We start from the raw sequence: 22165 nt of genomic DNA, 5'->3' as shown, positions 1-22165 counted from the left end.
ATCCTCTGAGAAAACCAAGTTCAGATTTGGATTCAGCATGTGTGTTTACCTCTATAAGTCATATCTATTTTGACGATACCGATCGAAACGATCCTGCCTTCTGCCAATTTTCCGGTTTCGCCGAAATTCCGGAGCTACTTGTCTGGCGAAAAATTGAAGCTCAGAAACGAATTTAGCGTATCTCCTTACCCCTATTTTCAACATCTAGTCAACTTCAAATAAAAAATATACGTATAACAAATTATCCGGTTTCAGCAGGATTCCGGACGAAATATATGTCCGGCTAAAAAACGATTGTCATTTACAGTTTCAGCATGCCCTCTTACCCCGAAATTGAACATCTTATAAACTTCAAATAAAACTTTTACTTTTAATAAACTTTCCGGTTTTGGCCGGATTCCGGGTGAATAACTTGTCCGGCGAGAAGATGGTTTTCATTGCCATGTTCAACATGTTTTCTTACCCCATGATCGACTATCTCATTACGCTCATTACGCTCAGCGTAACATCAATCAGCAATAGTTTTGCTGTTGTTGGTTCGTCTAGACGTCTAGTGCTGGACGTTCATTATAGTGAGAAGTAAGTTCGCCTGTTTTCAATATCTGAATTAGACTATGGTATGTTAATTTTCTGTTTCAAACTAGCTTAAGCAATTATTCGATGCTTGGTCTAGGCTATCCCATAAGGCAGTGCCAAAGGAATTCCAGCCTACAGAGGTCAAAGACCCTAAAATCCAGAGTATTGAATGGTGCTACGATTTTGTTGCTATTGAAACTAGTTCCAGTGGTGCCAATCACGGGGGGGGGGGGAATATATGCCTCCTGGATTTCCCCCCATTCCTTGATTTCAAAAATAAATTTTTATTTGGTATTTTCATGGAAAAAAAAGAAGAAAAAAAATTTCCTCCCTCCTTAATGTTTTTTCGAGTATAGAATTGAGGCGGTTGAGAAGGAAATATGTTAAAAAACAATTCTTAGACCTGCTTAATAATGTGTAGAACAATTAGAATTGACAGATTTTTACTGCAGCTGCACTATAGTTTACCCACACATCCCCCCCCCCCCCTAGTATAAAAATAAATAACCCAAATTGTACGTTTCCCGTGTATTTTTCCATGCGTCACTCTTGTTTCAACCCGTGAAATTAAATAAAAAAGATATTAAATATTTAAGATATTAAAGATGAATATTAAATAAAAAAGAAGGGTTTTTTTTAGCAAGAGTACACGTTGTGGGTGTCATATGGCACTTTATGATTCCCTTATTAAGTTGAATTTATAAGAAGATTTGTTTATAAATGAGCTCATAATTAGCTCTCTATGATGTCCATGTGTCTGGCCCGGCTTTTCTATTCCAAAAATGTAACCCGAATGCACTTTTAGAGCACCCCCCCCCCTAACGTAGTCTAAAGTGGCGTAATTTACCTAATTCAGGTAAGTTTGCGTTAATTAAACTTCCTCTTAACGCAAGTTTATCGGATCAACCTTTTTGCGCCCCACCCCTAAAAAAATATCCTGGATCCGCCCTTGGGTACCATAAAATAGTTTATGACAGCTTTATCGAGTCTAATTTATAAAAAAGATATTAGAATTAGCCATGTTTCAGTGCCCGATAGCAACGAAGAAATAAAGAGGACTTTAGAATTATCCAGGGGCTATTTTCCGCGTGTTTTGATTTTCAGGGAAAAATTTCCACGGAAGGTGGCATTTCTGGAGTAAGCGAGAAACTGAACTGATTAAGAGATTAAAGTTTGTTTTGAAATGAAAGTATGCTAAGGAGAAAGTATTCAAGAAATTTAACAGGGAAGGGGGATTCTCAGCAAGGATGGAACTGTCTGGAGAGAAGTTGACGGAGGGGGGGTGTACTTTACGTCGAATGCAATTTCCACGGAGGAGTCTCCCGTAAAGGAGAGGGGATATATTTCATGGAGGGTGAGCCGCATTTACCGGGATTATTTGAAAAACGATCAGAAATCTAAAAAAAACTAATTATTTTTTAACTTGAAGTAAGGAGAGAAACATTAAAATCTCAAAACGATCAGAAATTATTCCGTATGTGAAGGGTTGCACCCTCCTCAATGCATTGCTCCTTACGCTAAAGCTGTTAGCCCTTACGAAAAAGCTCCCTGTTCTAATTAAACTGTATTTCAGTAGCCGTTTTTAAAAATTGGGATAAATAGTCAAACTTTAGCGTAAAGAGCAAGGTATTGAGGAGGGGCAACCCCTCATTTACTGAATAATATCTGTTTGTCTTGAGCTTTAATTTTTCTCCTTATTATCAGTTAAAAAAAAAACTTGTTTTTTATTTATCTAGTTATAACCGATACGACAGTTCTTCCTAAAATGACATAGTATTATGTTAGTTGAGATACTATTATGTTATAACATGGTATTATGATAATATCAAGACCCATATATATATTATTGTAAATCAAAGACTAGCAGGATCAATAATAGTTATATATTTCTCTTATTTATAAACCAAATGAGTAAAAGCACAATGGCATACGTGATAGATATCGATCAGGAATATGAGGAAGGTGATAAGGACTCGGACGATAGTGAACCCTCTAACAAAAAACCGAGGATGATGAAGAAAAGGGCAGACCAAAGATACAAGACTGAGTGGGAAAGAGAATCTGACTTTAATGAATGGTTACGAAAAGGAAAGGTGCAGACCGGTCAAAACAGTGGATATTTAGCTCACTGTCTTTACTGCAAAAAGGATTTCGTTTGATAAAAAGGGAAACACGACGCAAAAAGGCACAAACAGATCAAAGCTCACGAAGAAAATAAAAAAGCGTGGATAACTTCGTCTTCTAAGACCATGCCATTGAGTCTTCATTTTTCTGGTGATTCAAAAATCGAAAGAGTGGCCACTAGTGACATTTCTCGTTGAGCACGATCTACCCTATTTGCTTTCTGAAGACTTGCTGAAACTTTTGAAAAGTATGCCAGGCTCAGATCTTCTAAGCCAGGCCACTCTTGGTAGAACTAAATCAACTAATATTGCTCGACAAGCGTTGGCCACTCATTTTCATGAAAAGCTTCTTGAAAACCTGAAAACGAATCTTTTCTCCGAAGTAATTGACGAGACCACAGATTCCTCTGTAGCCAAACAACTTGCTGTTTGTGTCAGCTTTTGTCAAGAAGCAATGAATGTGCAGGTAGATTTGCTCGCTCCTGTCGAATGCAGCGACGGATCAGCGTCTGGTCTATTCAACCAGCTAGTGAAGGTGATGGATGATGTCATGAAGACGGGTGTTCCTCAACAAAACTGGGTCGGATTCTGCTCTGACACAACGAATACTATGATGGGGATAAACCACTCAGTCAAAACACTTGTTGAAGGGAAATATCCCTGGGTTACAGTTGTCAAATGTAGCTGCCATATCTGTGTGCCCTAGTTGCAAGTCATGCTTGCAAAAAACTGTCCAAGAGCCTCGAAGATCTATGTCGGACTGTGTGCACAGTGCAAAACGCCAAGATGCATATAGGAAGGAATTTCAAGTCTTTACTCAAGTGGAACAGCACAGATTCCTTGCTTTGGCTCCAACACGCTGGTTATCGTTTCAAAACTGTGCACGCCGTATTCTCGAACAGTGGGATACTCTTACGTTGTACTGGGACTCGTTGGTACTAGATGACCACTCGCATGCTAATGATCATGTAAGAATGACACTAAACAACCCATACTCGAGGGTTATGATGTTTTTTGTCGAGTACGTGTTGGGAGAGCTGAATAAGTTCAACACCATATTCCAGTCTGAAAAATCCCTATTTCACCTCATGAAAACCCAGGTGGAAAAACTTCTTCGGACATTAGCCATGAACTTTATGAAACCTTCATTGTTAGAACAGTCAATCCTTTTGACATCAATCCGCATGACGAAGTGAACCATGTTCCCGACGAAAATGTCTATATCGGCTACAAAGGGTACGATTTCCTTGTGGGGCTGGAAATGAGAGAAGTTACCAGTGGTCGTTTTGTAGCGGAAAGTCTCCGAATTCGTCTCTCCGCGAGGGATTTCTATGTGAAAGCTTTTCAACAAATTCTTGACCGTTTTCCGTTCTCTGAAAAGATCTACGACCTGGTACACTTGCTTACCCCAAGCTCTAGTTATGAACTGAAAGTTCACAGTCTTCGTCAGTTCTTCGACTACGATTCTGCACTTTGGAATAAAGCAAAGCTAGAGCAGAAATGATGGTCTATGCCTAGGGGAGCTTTATCTAGTGCTGTCAATCTCCCTGACGTAGATAGCATGTACATTGTCGTTTACTGGCGCCATATCTTGCAAATAAAATTGGTAGTCGGATGTTCCCAAATGTCAAGAAAATGGTTCAGTATTTTTTCTTACTCACTTTCTCAAACGTTTGTGCAAAAAATCTCTTCAATTTGGTCATGTAAGCAAAACTTGATAAGTAAAACCAAATGTGTGCAGTGGCTTTATTAGTAACACTGAAATCTAAGTGTGGCCTTACGTGTACTTCTCAAGGCGGGCTTGACTCGGGGAAGTCAGTGCTACAGCTATAACCCAGACTAGTCAAGCGTGTACTCAAAGTGAAGGCTAGTGCCTCTTCTCTTGACTTTAACGTTTTGAACCAAAGCATTGTGTCTGATCTGGCCAAAGATATTGTTTGTGACACACGTGAACAGTCCGATTCCGATTAATCTTGTCTATTTGTCTTATATTATTTATCTGAAATTAATCTTGTCTGTTTGTCTTATATTGTTTATCTGAATGTTCCTTCTTGAAGCTTTTGATATTGATTTTCATTAAATATTAATCGAAAAAGGTTGAGATACGAGAATCTAGTTACCCATCAATTATTCTATTGGATAGGCTTGAAGGCCCAAGGGAAAATCGCTTCTATTCACTTCACATTTATACGGTTTTCCCACAGTGGACTTTCCCTGCTGTGGTACCTCTGCACTTTTACTTCTGCTGCGTGTGTTCACGCAACAGCAACGACAAATGTGTGTTCACGGACTGAGCTGACCATGCTTACCTTTGACCACTGAAAAGAAGGATAGACAGAACGTGTTTTTTCGAATTTATGACAGATCTTCACCACACTTTACTTGACACTGACTCAACATTCATATTAAAGCGAGATTTTTCACCCATTTTCTCTTAAAAATAAAAAAACACAGTTTTTCCGAGAATTTCGGGCATGCCGCGGTTTTTACCGCATTTTGGTTCAAGGATGCCGCGGAAATGCCGCTTTTAGACGTGGCCGGCGCCGCAGAGCGGTGCCGGTAGAGTGGCAACACTGGTTACGATAACATAGAGCGTTGAACTCGGATACCTCAGTGCCAAAGGATGTGTCCTCTCTCCACTATACCGTAGTAAATTCTAATAAATATGTTCCATTTAGTTTGTGATATCTATGACGTGATAGAATTTGTAAAAAATTTAAATACAAGATCGATATAATTCATTAAGATAAACAAAAACGAAGAAATAAAAAATATACCGTTAGAATATTTACGATAACGACAATTACAACGAGTCAAAATTGAAAGTGAAGAACAAAGAAATATCCGGTTAGAAAATAAGCGGCAGATTGAATTAAAACGGGTCAAAAATAAAAGTGCTGCATACATAAGGGATCGGTATAGTTCCATATAAATATGAGCGTCGGTATCACAGTCTTAGAGATTACGAAACCTAGTAAAGAACAGACTACGGCATATAGTAACTAAAAGTTAATAATACAAGCATCTTTTAAGAAATTGCTTTTCTGGGGTATGGTGTCCTATTTCACTTACTCAGCTGCCTAATTTTCTGAGAATAGTCTCTTACTATTCCAACTAAGAAAAAGCCGCGGGCTTTTTCCTCTTTGTAATTATTTCTGAAATCAGGGTCGCAGTAGTAGCTAGCAACCTAGAAAGAGACGATTACGTTGCATCTAAGAAATATAATATTCCACAACTCCTAAAAATTGTGTCAGATCCAAACAAGAAGTACACTATACAGGAAACTTCCCGTCCCTCGGCTTGAACACCAAGGAAAATCTATTAGAAGAATGACTGCAACCACGATAATCTGCATCAAGGGCATCTTTTTTCTGTTGTTTTTTTTTCATTTTTCTACAACTAGCGAGGCACTGGACCAACATAGAGAGCGGTTTAATGACTCATTTAAAAAACTGCTGTATTTATGAAACCTTTTGTAATAGCCCTAAAATTGGAATGGCGCTTCCACAAGCCAAGTTCCCACTCAAAACAAAAGATTAAAACGCTTGTTATATCTTTAAGGTAAACACAAAGCGCTTTTTATAAGTTGATTGGACTTCTTTCAATGTAATTTTAAATATATAAAAACGCTCTTTTCTAAAACTAGGGGTAATTTTGCTGTTTCTTTGACTGCATAATAAAGAACAAATCCAAGGGAATCAGGCAGCAGTCACTCAAATATAACATCACACCCAAAATGACATCATTTTGCATGCAAAGACGCAGTTTCTGTGAAAAACTGTATTTTATTTAAAATATTATATTTAGCTAATTAAAAAGAGCTAGATATAACTATTTCTTTTCAAATGAGCCCTTAAAAAGCTATACATGATATTCCAGTGACCCAATATTAGTGAAGAAAATAAAAAAACAAAATAGAGGACATACCATGGAAACATCATCATGTTTCCATGGACATCACCATGGGTAGCACCTAATGATTTTTTTTTTATCAATCCAAGACGCTGTACTTACTTTGTAAAGGATCTTCGGCAATGGCGTTTATAATGGTGAACTTTTTTTCGACTCCAACGCCATTTTGGAGGGACTGGAGGTTTTTTTAAAATTTACAATTCAAGAATCAAGGTATTTCAAAAACTAGAGATTATCAAGATTTTCACATATAAATATCTTAATAATTTACTTCCCTCTTCTCTTGAAAATATTTTTTCTATTAATACTGATCTCCATAGTCATGATACACGAGGAGCATCGAATCTACAACATCAATTTAGAAATATGATTAGAGCTTCTTTTGTAATAAGAAATTTTTCCCGCGCTATAATTGATATAATTCCGGTTGTGACACGAAATAAGTCATCTGGTAACTTAAAAAGCCACTGTCAAAGGATTTTTCCTTGTAAAATAGTAGGATTTATGTACGTGTTTTGTTTGAGTAGGATGGTTAGATTTAGTATTATTAGCATGTAGAATAATAAAAAATTGTATTTTTTTAGAATATCAAGAATAGAAGACTTCCACCTACTGCCAACAAGCCCTTAAGGGTTTTCTTAGCAGGTGCGGCAAAAACATTCTGTATTTTTGTAAAATACAATCATTTATTTATTTACTAGCCTTTTTATTCTCACTGAAAATCTATAGCAGTGTTATGTTTTATTTTGAAAAAACAGCAGCAATTAACACTATCAAATGCGTGCAGCTTAATCAGGTATATACGCGAAGAAGGAAGAAGGGAGGTAATTTTGAGCCCCTTATATGCCCCATAGAATCTTGAAATTGATAGTAAAAGTGGTCTGGGTCGCAGTGACTAAGTAAATACGCTTTATAAAACTGCTCATGTTGCTCCATAGTTTTACTAGAAAATAATATTTCCTTAGTAAATAATAAATCGATATTTCCCGTTATGTCCAAAGTAATAGAGAGGTGTATTGATATGAGGCTACAACAAACTTGAAAAACACTCTAGATTGAGTCCTGCATAGTTTTGATTTTATATTGGGTTTTATACAGAGCAAGCTATTATTTTATAAGAGCTGTATATTCAGTTCTTTGATTCTGGATAAAAATTTGGTGGAACTCTGAAATTTGAAACTGTAAACCAAAAGATTCTGCATAAAATGAGTTACTTTTATGGAATACGTGGAACAGCACTTGATGCTTCAGAAGTATCCAATTATATCAGTATATGCCCATATTGATAATAATCTGTCTTCCAAGCTATGTGTTAAATCTGCCGTACTCCACGACTCAGTTCTCAGACCAATACTTTTCTTAGATTTTGTGAACGATTTAAGAAATCGTTTCAGTAGTATTAAAGCAAAATTGTTGGTGGTTTACGTTACGGAAATGACATACTAATTTTTTGACACTCTCTATTTTTTTTAGCAAAGAGCAAAAGGACACTCATAGAGGTTGCATTCAAATCAATTTATGATTTTTCTACTAGGCTTTGTGCGAATCAATTAACGTTAAATCCAAAGAAATGATGTTTTTTAACATCTTGAAGGGCCAATTTTGATTTTACTAGAATTGTAATAAAGGATCAATTAGTGTGGTTTGCCGAAGAGGAATAAATAGACAGGCTGCGTCAATAACCATGGCCAAAATTTTTACATAATCAAATTTTTGAATGGTTGTTCCCTTTGTGTTTCGATAGTGAGATTGTTTGTGTGCTCAGCTGCCACCGGTCTAATTTGTTTTAAATTTGTACATAATCTAATTTTTGAATGGTTGTTCCCTTTGTGTTTCGATAGTCAGATTGTTTGTGTGCTCAGCTGCCACCGGTCTAATTTGTTTTAAATTTGTACATAATCTAATTTTTGAATGGTTGTTCCCTTTGTGTTTCGATAGTCAGATTGTTTGTGTGCTCAGCTGCCACCGGTTTAATTTGTTTTAAATTTGTACATAACCTAATTTTGGAATGGTTGTTGCTTTTGTGTTTCGATAGTCAGATTGTTTGTGTGCTCAGCTGCCACCGGTGTAATTTGTTTTAAATTTGTACATAATCTAATTTTTGAATGGTTGTTCCTTTTGTGTTTCGATAGTTAGATTGTTTGTGGGCTCAGCTGCCACTGGTCTAATTTGTTTTAAATTTGTACATAATCTAATTTTTGAATGGTTTTTCCTTTCGTGTTTCGATAGTCAGATTGTTTGTGTGCTCAGCTGCCCCCGGTCTGCTGTTTTCATAAAATGTAAGGTCGTATTTTATCTGTTTTTGAAAGTGTTTTTATTTCTTGAGTACTTCTAGAGGCTAGTGTATTTTTACATTCTTTAGAGAATTGAAAATAGCTTGTCGGAGGTCCTCGTCGAAGAAACTGCTTGATTTGAATTCCTCAATCGCTGGCTGACAATTACCCGAGTTGTTTTATCTTTCATTTTTTCAGCACTTACTTCGTCGTTTTTTATTCAACTGAAAAAATTACTTACGTTAAGTATTACGCAGGAATCACGCAGCATTACGTTAGGGATCAAGGAACAGAGTACTTACGTTACATTTTCATCAACCGGACGTGACGAAGAAATTGGTGAACGTCATGGAAAAGCTGAGAGGTCTAAAGATAAGACCAATAAGTGCAATGGGAAAGACAATGACTCCCCTGAACGAGGTAGTGAAGCTAGTGACCCCGCAGAGGCAGCATATACATCTAAAGCCAATAACAGTGACTTTGAAGAAATTTTAAATACCATTGTAGATGAAAACAACGAACTACTAAACGTAAAAAATGGAGAATTAACACAAATAAACCATCAACATCTGGAAAAAGAGTAAATTCAGAGCAGAATGGACGAATGAAAGGATCAGGCTCAAAAGATACTCCAGGGCTGAGACATAACCTAAGGGCGGGTTTCGGTAAAAGATTATTACTGGTTGCCAGTCTCATTTGCGTAGACATGCATTGAGAAAAAGTCACACATCAAAAGGTGACAGTATGACAAATCAGGTGCGCAGTCCAGATGACCATACCAATGGGTTTGCTTTGTCGGAAATAGCAAAGCAAAGAAAGCTATATAGCCGACTGTCTACAACTTTAGAATGGGCAATGCCAGCCTCAAGGAAATGAGTCTTATAGACAGCTTGCGTGAATTATTGAAAAAGTGTATTCTTATAAATCAGAATGAAGCCTCTTGCACTAGAAAACCAAAAACCACAGGGCTAATTATAAATATGATTACCCCATATGTCATCAGTTACCTGAGGTTAAGATCCCAAAAATCAGTCTTTTCTCAGATGGTTGATTGATAATTGTGGATTTAAATACTTAGTCATCGTTGTTTGATACTAGAACATCCCAACAAGCGAAATCAAGGATCCCTGGCCGCAAATGGTGGAGCTCATTTAAAGATAAATACCTCCTAAGTGAGTGAAATACCTCTAAAAAACATATAAGCTAAGAAAAATCATTTTAGGTGCCCTTAATAATTTGACACCGCTTCGACACCGCTCAGATGAAAATCTTATTGGGCCTCTACGGAGGTCTGCTATCCCTCGTTTGCATATTTCAGCTGAAGATTTTTGTCCACTCGAGAGGCTGGGGATAGAACAAGTGTTTTGACTTTGAATGTATAACATATGCTTTGCCCGTCTCTCCAAGACTTTCATAAAATGACAACCGAAGTATAATCACAGCCAAGCCACAGTCAGGAGGAACGACTCCAGTTTTGAAGCCCCATCCAACCTAAATACTGATCAATTTCACATAAACATACACTTTTCGAGTAGTGGTCGGCACGTTTTTTTTTTTTGGCCAACAAATGAACGTAAAAAAGCGGCAATGAAAAAAAGAACCAGAACACAACCCGGTGAAAAAAAAACGGAACTATCTTTACGTTTTTCCGTTTTTTTTACCGAAAAAAAGAAAAGGCCAATTTTTACTTAAAAAACGGCCGTGTTAACAGATATTTCTGTTTTTTTTCAGTTTCTTTAGATTTACGAGAGTAAAGTGAATATTTATTAATATAGATTAATAAAAAAGACCAAATATACAAAAAGACCAAATATATGAAATGACCAGATAAATAAGAATTTATCATTTAAAAACATTCGGAGTTCAAGGGACTTGGCAGTCATTCGTGAGGACTGCTTTCGCGTATAGTACCCAGCAATACTAAATGCACTCTCACTGGGAACTGAAGTTGCAGGGACTGATAGATGCATACATGCAATTTCACTTAACTCCGGGTAAGTGTAAAAGTAATCAGACCAAAATTCTAGTGGATAATTATTTTGGCCTGATCTTCGTCTGTCGCTCAAAAACACAGGAACTCTCTCCTCATATGCCCTGTTAATATTTGCTGCCACGCGGTCAATGCTCATACTCTTGGCATTTTGCCTCGTAGAGTTCATCCGTAACCCAGTCGTGTCGAGAAACTTAGAAAACAAGCTGTCTTCTTGATCAAGAGTCTCTGGTGACCCTTTTCGGTTAGTCCCTGCCTTAGTAGGAGCGACGTCAATAGGGAAAGATGTGGAGTTCAATTGGATTGGATAGAGTTCTTCTGTGCTTCTCTGCTCGGAGATGAATTGCTGGAGAAGCGAGGAGATGGACTGACGAGCTGACTCTCTGTCTACATGTGTCATTTTTTCATAAATTGCAGGATCCAAAAAGCCAGCTCTTGTGAAGAGCATCATATCAAACTTAGGACTGACTGAAAAGTATCTCCTGAGCTGAACAACTAGAAGTTCCTTCAGCCCATTGATTGACTCAGCCATAATACTAGTTTCTGGAGTCTGACAAAACAGCAGTAATCCCTTAATCATCAGCACGACTTTGCTTGCCGAAACATAATTGTATCCACTAGCTATCACTGTTGCCTGTTTGAACGGGCAAAGAACCTCAATGACAGCTTCCATGATGGACCACTCATTGCTGTGAAGTTCGAGCTCTCTAATCTTAGCGTCACGTAGGTTTTGGTTGAAGAAGTCGCGCAGTGGCTCTTTTCGGGCACAATACATTTCTATCATGGTAAGTGTGCTGTTCCATCGAACATTCATGTCTTTTGTGATGGATGGACTAAGATCATATGTCTTGCAGATAGCTTCAAAAAGATCGTGGGATTTGGATGATACTTTCAGGATTCTAACCAGCTTTCGTATTTTTCCCAGTGCTGGTCCCAGCGTCAACACTTCACTAGAGACACCTCTTTGTCTAGGTATTGAGCTCTCACTATCGCTGTCAAGGTCTGGATCATTTAATTCTGAGCTACTATCATCATCATTACTGCAGTCGGTATACCCAGTTTTTTCAATGTCATCATCTCCTACAATCAGGTCAGGAAAGTCATCTTGTTCAGCAGTATCAACGTTGTCATCAGATTCTGAACTGGATCCTGAATCATTTAGGTGGGGAACACTCACTAAATCTGCCTGGTTTCTGCATTCCCACAGCTTAAGGGCATTAGTCACCACATTATGCAGGTTGTGTCCAAAGCATGAGCTTCGCATAATGTCACCGTCTCTGAGAGCCTTTACTATATTAGCTCCTGAATCAGTAATTATAAAGTAGACCTTCCGTAGAATTCTGAACTTCTGGAGGCTACTACGGATTGCACGAAGAATGTTGGCGCTAGTGTGAGCAACTTTGAGTCTCTTAAACTCAAGGATTCTATGCACCAAAGGGAGCTTGCCATCAGTGCTTTTCATCACATAATGAGCTGTAGTACCTAGAAAGCCAGACCCCGTTCTTGAAGACCAGCAGTCTAGGGTCAAATTCACTTTCCGGACATTCTGGAGTTCAGCTTTGAGCTGCTTGACCTTCCTTTTCTTTGCTGTAACTAGATGTCATGTTTGCTGTAACAACTTTTTACTTACTGTATATTATTCAGTCAATTGGGCTGTAAATTTGCACAGATAGGGTTCAGTAGAAGCTGGATGTAAACAAATCACTTCTTAGTGTATATCCTGGTTCTATTTGCAGGGCCTCTACACCCTACGCTACTGGGGTAGCTAATCTGCACCTTTACCCAACCAGGTAACCATCTACTAACCAAGACTAACCAAAGGTGTAAATCCAAGTAGTCTGCTTTAGATTAATTTTTACTATGGCGAATGTTTTCTTCAATAGCAAATCTTTTCTTCGGAAGACGTAAATACAGCGCTTTTCGATAGATGGCAATTATCGCTTATCAAATAAAAGTCGCTAGACTGCGCTATGGTGCTATTCATAATCAAAACACATAAAATGAATAAAAAAGGGTTTAAAAAAAACAGAAACGGCAAAAACGGCGAGAAAAAAAAACCAAACAGAAACGGGAACGGTACTAAAAAAACGGCTACCTTTTTCTGTTTTTTCTATTTTCCCAAAAAAAAACAGAACAGAAAACGGTAGAAAAAAAAAACAGAAACAACAGAAACGGCGCCGACCCCTATTTTCGAGCATTCAAAATTTTAGTATGTATGTAGCAGGGTAAACCTACACTTTATGGCTATGACGAACAAATAAACGTTCAAATAGGGATGAGTAAATTTATTAGATTGTGAAGACAGATACAAAAGTCTGGATATTTCGACCACATATACAGCGATCGTCATCAGCAGAAATATCTTGGAGAAAATTAATGATTGAGGTATTACATCGAAAATTTATGGCTTTAATGACTAAAATTGACTTTGTCACAGCTTAAATTTTCCCTTATCCCCCATTTCGGACAAAACTCCTAGGCACTGTCCTGGGCCTTACAGCTTCAAGTTATCTCTGAACAGTTCTTGCCCATATATTGGAAAAAAGCTATTTCCTTCTCATTTTATATATGTAGCATACCTATTATACCTTTTACGCTGCTTTAGCTTAGCTACACAAAGTACAAAACACCAACTCAGCAAGTTTTTCACAACCACAGGATAAGGTGCTGTCCATAGGTGGCTTAAAATTAGATCATCTCACAACAGTACATGCATGACAAAAACACTAAAAAATTTAATATCCAATTGGGTAAAACGTCACAACAAGAACAACTAACTTGGCACCAACCTTGAATATATGATAGGATTTGGTCAGCAGCGGGAGTCCCAAGGACTTTCAGCAAGGTATCCACGTTTTGACCACTAGAATTAATCGCCGAAATATCGACTCCAAGCTCAATTAATCTTTTTGCCACATCCACTTTTCCGAATAATGCGGCTTCATGTAGGGCAGTACCGACTGATGTAAGTATTGACACAGGCATACCCGCAGCGACAAGTAAATCCACAACAGCCCTAAAAAAAAATGAAAGTCAAACTTAAGCTATCCGAACGACAATTAGGAGCCGAAGGGGTTTTAACGCTCTTCTTTAATACAAATTTGGCAAAAGTCAACGCAGCGCCTGAAAAATCTTTTTTTGCAGAAGGTAGGTTTCTCTTTAGCAGTACACAATTGCTTGGAATGTTGTATATTTTAGTATTCGAAGGAATAGGACAAATGTCTGGTTGCTCAAACCCGCATGCATCTAAAAGAGCAAATTGTTTCATTTAAAACACACATGGAAATTGCAAAATCTCAGGAAAATTATCTTAAGTTTGTAAAGATGGAAGCATTTTGATATAAATCCTCCCATAATAAAGTCACCCTTCCCGACCACCAAAACTTAGATTTCAAATTTCCATCTATTGTTTTTCCTAACAAAAAATACATAAAAAAATATAACATAAAAATATTCAAAATCAAATTTTCTGAAAAATAGGTAAAATTTATTCAAAGGCAACGAATACTATCACCACAACATTAGAAGATCATGAAACTCTGTTATTCTTCTTCAAAATTTTAACTTTCGCTAACAACCAAAAAATTCAGAACCAAATAAATTATCTTGCCTCATCCCCTCATTATTTCCCAAAAGCATCTCTAGAGAAAAAAACAACAAACTAGGAATCTGATAGATCAAAGCACATTTATAGATGGATTGACTTAAAGTCGTTATGAATGTCATAAAAGTAACATTGGAAAGCTACATGATTTGTGATTAATTATCTATTTAATGAGCAGATCAAGTTTCCTTTTTAACACGAATTCAATATCATGCACAGTTCATATATTACAAGTCTAAAGAAGAAATAAAAAGTATAAAGAAGAAAAAAGAAGTAAGGAAGTGGAAGCATAAAAATGTAGAAATGTACAAAGAAGAAAATTAGACACGGAGATATTCACATGACAATAGACTAAAGAAAAAACATAGACACTGAAAGTTTCGGCAGCAAATGTAAAAGCTATCTTTATAGAATAATAAATAAAAATAATAAATAAAAAATAATTAATAAAAATAAAATATTGCCATTATATAACTCAATAAACTTGTAAAATTAAAAAAATCATGAATGATTTAATCCCTTGGCGACAAAAAGACGGAGTTTTTTAATTTATACAAAATGATTATACAATTTACGGACACACTTTTAAAAAAGGAAGAACTTCGTTTGAAATAGAAAGAAGTAAGGCAGGAATGATGAGAGAAAGAAATATAAAGAGAGAGGAAAGAAAAAGAAGTAAAATAAAAAAATTACTTGTGTCCATTTCTGCAAGCAAGATGTATAGGAGTACTTCGAAAGACATCAGATGCCGAATTGTGTTGATAAACATTCATTAATTCAGGATGAGTCCGAAGGATGGCTTCTACAGTCTCCAGTCTTGAAAAGAAAACATACGGGCCAATGTCTAGATATTATTCTATACCAGATAATAATGAATAGTTTCCAAAATAGCGTACGATTTATGTAAGCGTGAAATAATTAACCTTGAAATAGCTGTAAGAAATAATGGTTCCATTGTAACTGAACCCCAAGCAACTGAACCACTGTAACTGAACCACCGTGCGACCGAGCCACCGTGCAATTGAACCACCGTGCAACTGAACCACCGTGCAACTGAACCACCGTGCAACTGAACCACCATGCAACTGAACCCCCGTGCAACTGAACCCTCATGCAACTGAACCCCTTTAACTGAGCTCTCGTGCAACTCAACCCCATTTAATTAAACCCCCGTGTAACTGAACCACCATGCACCTGAACCACAGTGTAACTAAACCACCGTACAACTGAACCACCGTGTAACTAAACCCTCGTGTCACTGAACTTTCGTGCAACTCAACCACCATACTCACATTGGGTAAAACACAAGTTAGAATCTTTACATGTTCAACCTTGTTGGAATTGTTTGTTTTTTAAGACTTTATATAAATTACTGTCAAGAGTGATTTATAAAAGTGCTCTGTTTTGTTGTCACAAAAACAAAGAAAATCGGACGTCATAAACTATTAAATCCAGATTTATTTCTCTTTTTTATGTCTGTCAATGGGGGTTCCCTTCACCCTGTCACTTTCTACCAGTCTAAGCGTTTATCCCTCTCCCCCGCGGAAACTTTCCCCTCCTCCATCCACGGAAACCCCTCACCTGCAAAATACCCTTCTCGCGGAAATTATAGTTTTCAAAATTTAAAAATCTTCTTTAATAATAATAATAATAATTTATTTGAACCCTCTATATATATAAAAAAAATGCACTTGGAGTATTATGGAAAAAGAAATTTGTAAAAATTAACAATCACTAAATAAACAAAATATAAAAGCTTATCATCACAAACAGTAAAAAAAAGATACACTAACAATAACTCACAAACGATTAATGCATCCCAACGAAATATATACGACTGTCTGATATCGATGTTTGAATCTCCCTTCTAAGACACTCATCTTATCATACATCTCAAAAAAACCGTAACGTTTGGAGATATAACTGTTACGAGACCAAATAGGAACACGAAGAAAATACTTACAAAGTTTGAAAAAGACAGACCAAATTTGTTGACGTTCAGACGCGGTAAAAAATTTCCTTAATGGCACCAGAAAAATACACGGGGAGCAAAAAACGAGTTATAAAGCTGACCAAGCGTTTTTTTGACAAATTGACCTTTAACTCTAGAAAAACAGCCATAGGACTTTCTCAACTTCTCTCTCAACACATTTATTGTTAATGACCTTGTTGTTCGAATTGAGGTCCCGAATGCAAGTCCAAGGTACTTGAGTGAAGCAGTGGCAGAAATTGAATAAGAGCCAACCTGAATTTTGAATCGGGAGGGTGATGAAAACCAAAAACGAGAAATTCAGTTTTAGCAGAAGCGACTGACAGCCCGATGTCAGACAACACGGCATAAAGACTGTTCCCAGCAGCCTGCAGAGATTGCAATTTGTCAGATAGTAGGAGAATGTCATCTGCGTATGAAAGGTGACTTGCGTCAATGGATGGCTCGATAAGAAAATGCAGTATTCTGCGGGTTGCGTAGCGGATGGCATTGTTAAATATTGCAGGACTTAACACTGAGCCCTGTTTTGATCCCCTTCGCACAGAAATTCGGTTGCTATAAAGATTTTGCACGCGGACACGTATGGAAGTTTTGGTACCATTGCCACAAGCAGGAGCAAATGAATGGGTTTACCCCACTCCTCAAAAGTGCTAAAACAGCTTGGGAGTGTAGGATCGAATCAAATGCTTTAGAAATATCTATTGCACAAACATATAAAGGTTTCTCCATTTTCCCTTACCTCTCCAAAATATAAACAAATATTGCATGTGCATTCCCAACACCAAGACCCGCACGAAAACCAAACTATGATCTCCATGGTCACAGCTATTCAAAATTTTTAAAAGAAGAATCTTTTCAAATAATTTTGCAGTAATTGAACAAACTGTAATTGGACGATAAGAGTCACAAGACTGAGGGTCCTTATTCTTTTTTGGGACACACGTCACAATGCCCTCACACAGTGCAGTCGGTACGAATTGCTGCGCAATACAAGCTTGGAAAAGTAGCACCATACGCTCAACTAGTTTCGCAGTACCATAAATCAAATGTTCTGATTGGAGTCCGTCAGAACCAGGAGCTTTGCCTTCTTTAAGGAGACGAATTAGCATAAGAACTGCCGATGGCGTGATAGAAACAAGATTTCGGCTATGATCTACTTGAGAAAAATGGTGTAAAAGAATCTGCCGAAAAGTGGTGTCCAGTGGTGGGGGGCTATCAGAGAATAACGAGGAGAAGTGAACTTTGATACTTTGTTCCATAGTATCTGCGGATGATTTCGGATATTACGAGATAGAATAGAAACTTGCCTTCTTTTGAAGACCTGTAAAGCTTTCCGTTACTCTCTTTTAGTCGATTTGAGGATCCTAAAAATCAAACCAGATCTGGGGCAATCACACACCCCCCCCCCAGATCTTAAACCAGAACTTGTGACGGTTCTTTGCAAGTTGTAGCTCTGGGTCATCGCTCCAACCCTTTTTCCGTGTACCAATCCTAATTCTCTCAGATGGTACTGCCGCTGAGGCGGCTACTTAGAGTCGTGTTATTTTTTAGTTTAATTGAGAAGTTCTAAGGGAAGTGAAAAAGAGGAATTTATGTGTAAATCTCCCCCCCCCCCTCCGTGCTAATACTTTCTTCTCATGAAAAATCCTCCAGAAAACCCCCACGCAAAAAATTTCCGTATGTTTCCGAAAGACAAATACTATCTGTAAGCAATAGACAAATCAAAAAACTTAAAAAGGAACTGAAACTTCTGCAATTGGGTTATCTGATCGTTTTGTAGCTAGGAAGAGAGGGAGATAGCTCAAAGGGTGCATTTTGATTCCGAAACACCTCAGCTCTTATTGAGACTTCAAATAAATACAGAATTAGCTCTAAGGGAGAGACGACAGGAGAATGGAGGTAGAAATTGTTTGATAATCCCCAGGCATTTCTAGTCTTTTTTATAAGCGGAAAGTGATTGGAGACTAACCAACCGCAAGAGGTTTTTTCTTTTTTGGGGGGGGGGAGATTTTCCACGGGAAGGTTTTTTCAGGGGGTGGGTATTTTCCGTGAGGTGTTATTTTCCGCAGGGTATTTTCCTCAAGGGATGTTTTTCACGGGGGGGGGGGGGGGTAAACGGCGGCTCTCACTGTCTACATAATGTAATATTTTTTTTTACCACTTTGCTTATTTTGTTGTTTTCATTTTGTGGTATCTTCAACGCTCTTAGTTGGTTATCGTTTGGTTTGAAAAAGGTTAATTACCTGCTTCGGTGGAGCCAACACAAAAGCTACTTTCTCTTTGTGTTTGGAAACTTTTGGTTTGAATTTTTTTTTTTTTTTTTTTTTTTTTTTTAGACGAATCAGGCCTTTGCTGAACGTTGAATAATAAAAATCTTTACTGAAAATATTGGAACTTTGAGAATTTAAATAACAAAAAAGTCGCTTTTGGTTGCCCTTTCTTCAAATTAATTAAAAAGATTAATTAAAAAGAAAATAATTTTTAAAGAAAAGTAAAGAACCATATTAAGCCAAAGACTAGCATAAATAAATTCCTATAATAACTCAAACCCAAATGATCAGAAATTACTACGAAAAAGAAAGAAACCCAAAACGAACAGAAGTTAAAACAAACGATCATAGAAAACATGGGGATTCTGGGGAAAACAAAAAAAGGAAACCCCCGTTCTAACAAACCCCCATTTAACCCAAACCTCTTTTAACCCAATCCTCATCTAAATCAAATCATGAACCTAAGTGAAGAACTAAAAATAAGTTTAAACTGAGGCCAATTAAACGTTCAAAATCTATTTATCGCTTCATTTGCGGCTTCTAACTTGTATTACTCATCAGTGTAACCCCTAAACCCTCTAAACTGAATGAAACTTTCCGGATTGGGCTTATCGCCGAAAGCATGGCCCGATAAAGTGTTTGTTTTGGTTTTATTGCAAATTTTGAACTTTTCATTAGTTCGAAGTCCCCCACCCACAACTTATCCTGAAAGGTCTAACTTATAATGGATGCCGTTCGTGAGATATTGCTGCTGGAGTGCAACCAGTCCCCCTCCCATGTCCTTTTTAGCTGCAATCTCCTCAAAGACATCTGATCAAAATTCGTCATCTAGATTCACAAAGGTCAAATATTTTCAACACATGTTTATTACTTAACGTCCAGAAAGGTCTGATTTATCTGAAAAAAAAGAGTAATAAATCAGCTTTAATGGCTTGTGACCTCGAGTCTTCTTTTTCTTTTGCAAAAATAAAACAATAATTTTTCATAAATACTTTTGACAGTGGTTTATATCATGAATTTAAGAAACAAACAATTTCAACAAGGTTGAACATGTAAAAATTCTAACTTGTGTTTTACCCAATGATATTGCCTAATATATTTAGAGAACTGAAAATCTGAGTTCCGTGGTTCAGTTGTATGATGGTTCAGTTACACGGTGGTTCAATTATACGGTGGTTCAATTGCACGGTGGTTCAGTTGTACGGTGGTTCAGTTGAACGGGGGTTCAGTTACACGGGGGTTTAATTACATGGGGGTTCAGTTAAATGGGGTCGAGTGTCACGGGAGTTTAGTTACAAGAGGGTATAGTTAAATGGGGTTCAGTTGCCCGGTGGTTCAGTTACACGAGGGTTCAGTTGCACGGGGGTTCAGTTATATGGGGGTTCAGTTGCACGGTGGTTCAGTTACACGGTGGTACAGTTACAGGGTTTCAGTTGCTTGTGGTTCAATTACACGGTGGTTCGTTCGTCTAAAAAAACTGGTTTGTTATTTAGAATTACTTTAGCATAAACATAAGTCTAACATAAATATGATAATGCCTCTTTTGGCTTTAAATAAGCGTTGCAATGAAAGCGAACTACAGTGGGACTTGGCAACTAGTTGGCTATCATAGAAATCGTGTTGCTTTGATAAGATTACACCCTTGATCAATAAAAACCTATATTCACAAATGGTATTACTTCTGGCACAAACTGTAGTAACTAGAATACGTTACTTAGCCTATTAACTAGGATTTAGGTCACGATTTTTTTGGGCTAAATACCTTCCATAAAACGCTGCCAAATCAAGTGGTGCTTCCCCTTTCGCATTTTTTATCGCAGGATCTGCAGCATATTTAAGCAACAGCTGACAACACTGGGTATGTCCAAATTGTGTAGCGTAATGTAACGGAGTATCTCCATCGGCATTCTATAATAAATAAAAATAAGTATAAAATCTTCAAAAGAAAAACTTAAAATGACAAGGTAGAACGCTTTTATTAGGTAATCTTTAGCTCTGGCCTGTGACGCTGGGATATTGTTTGTTTGTTTAATTGAGTTACTTTTTTTGTTTTTGTTTTTCGAATACTTGCCAAGAATTTTAAAGTAATGTCTTTACATTTTTCTTGAAAATCTAAAATTTATATGGAAATAAATAAGTATGGTAACAAAAGATAAGCTCTGGGAAATTCTTATTAGATGGTTGAATGGCTGGCAGAATTGGAGAGAAGCTCGAAATTTTGGAATATAACTGTAATTTTTTTTTGCTAGAAATACTACATTTTAAGCTTGTAATAAATTTATTTATAATATGAAGAAAAGAAATAAAAAATTGCCCCAGTGGGTACAAGACCAGATTGATCTTGTATGGAATTAATTTAAAAACTTTTTCCGCAAAACAAGTTTTTCAAAAAAGCAAAGAACTCCATTAAACCAAAAATGAACAAAAATAGAATCTACCTTTCAACTACGTTGAACAAAATGGCCATATCAAAATGTTTATTGGAAATGTTTGGGGAAATGATGGGGGAGGTGGGGGGTTGATTCTCACTCCAATTACTTTCGACTATTAAAAAGGGCAATAGCCCTCTCAATTTCAAATCGAATGAACCCTTTTTGAAGTTTTACGACAACGCTTTCTATAAAAAAAACTTATATGCCCCCAGGGCATTTACAATCCTTGTCCTGAGAGATGTGGGGGTTTGTCATCCTCAAAGACATATTTCCAGAACTTTCAACTACGTTGAAAAAAATGGCTATCTAAAAATTTCGATTGGATGTGTTTGGGGAAATAGTGGGCCAGAGAGGGGAGGGGGTTAGTTGCCCTCCAATCACTTTCGACTATTAAAAATGGCACTAGCCCTTTCAATTTCCAATCGAATGAGCCCTTTTTGAAGTTTCTACAACAACACTTTCAATAAAAACCTTATATGCCCCCAATGGTGAAATGGTGGGCGTAAGAGGGGAGGGGGTTAGTTGCCCTCCAATCACTTTCGACTATTAAAAATGGCACTAGCACTTTCAATTTCCAATCGAATGAGCCCTTTTCGAAGTTTCTACGACAACTCTTTCGATAAAAAGTGCCCTGGTCTAGAACAAAGAAATAAATAATGCATTATGCCAACATCGTTCTTTACTTAGGCAGTGCTATTACGTTGCCTATGAAAACACAAGCAAGTACGATGCATCAGATGATATCTGTTTTATCTTTTGGGGGTGGGGAGTGGTGAACAGGGGCACAGCTAGGGGGAGGGGACTTCCAAGTACTGGAACTTCGGGCGTCTTTGGGGTCTTAGTTTAGCTTATGTGTCCGCATTGGTCGGCACACTGGATGATTTTGTCAGCACATTCTTTATCCCCCCCCCACAAGAAAAAACTCAAAACCGTAGCTCAACCCTTGGTGATGAACCCTATCGCCCCTCCTCATTCCATCCATTTCTAAAAATAGG

General features: G+C 37.4%; 1 protein-coding gene across 3 annotated transcripts in view; it reads right to left on the bottom strand.

Moving 5' to 3' along the window:
- LOC148955621 (uncharacterized) overlaps positions 1-22165 on the bottom strand; it is a 222395-nt gene that overhangs the window by 160123 nt on the left and 40107 nt on the right. For all 3 annotated transcript variants that reach the window (XM_089103223.1, XM_089103211.1, XM_089103217.1), the window contains exons 4-6: positions 20501-20646; positions 15172-15294; positions 13664-13890 (exon numbers count right to left, since the gene is read on the bottom strand). In XM_089103223.1, the coding sequence (XP_088959349.1) occupies positions 13664-13890; positions 15172-15294; positions 20501-20646 (496 nt within the window). The remainder of the gene's footprint in view (positions 1-13663; positions 13891-15171; positions 15295-20500; positions 20647-22165) is intronic.

Source organism: Artemia sp. Qi Xiang Cuo, chromosome 2 (assembly GCF_049724085.1).
Source record: "Artemia sp. Qi Xiang Cuo chromosome 2, ASM4972408v1, whole genome shotgun sequence".
NCBI classification, from domain to species: Eukaryota; Metazoa; Arthropoda; class Branchiopoda; order Anostraca; family Artemiidae; genus Artemia; species Artemia sp. Qi Xiang Cuo.
This window is presented reverse-complemented; position numbering and strand designations above follow the sequence as displayed.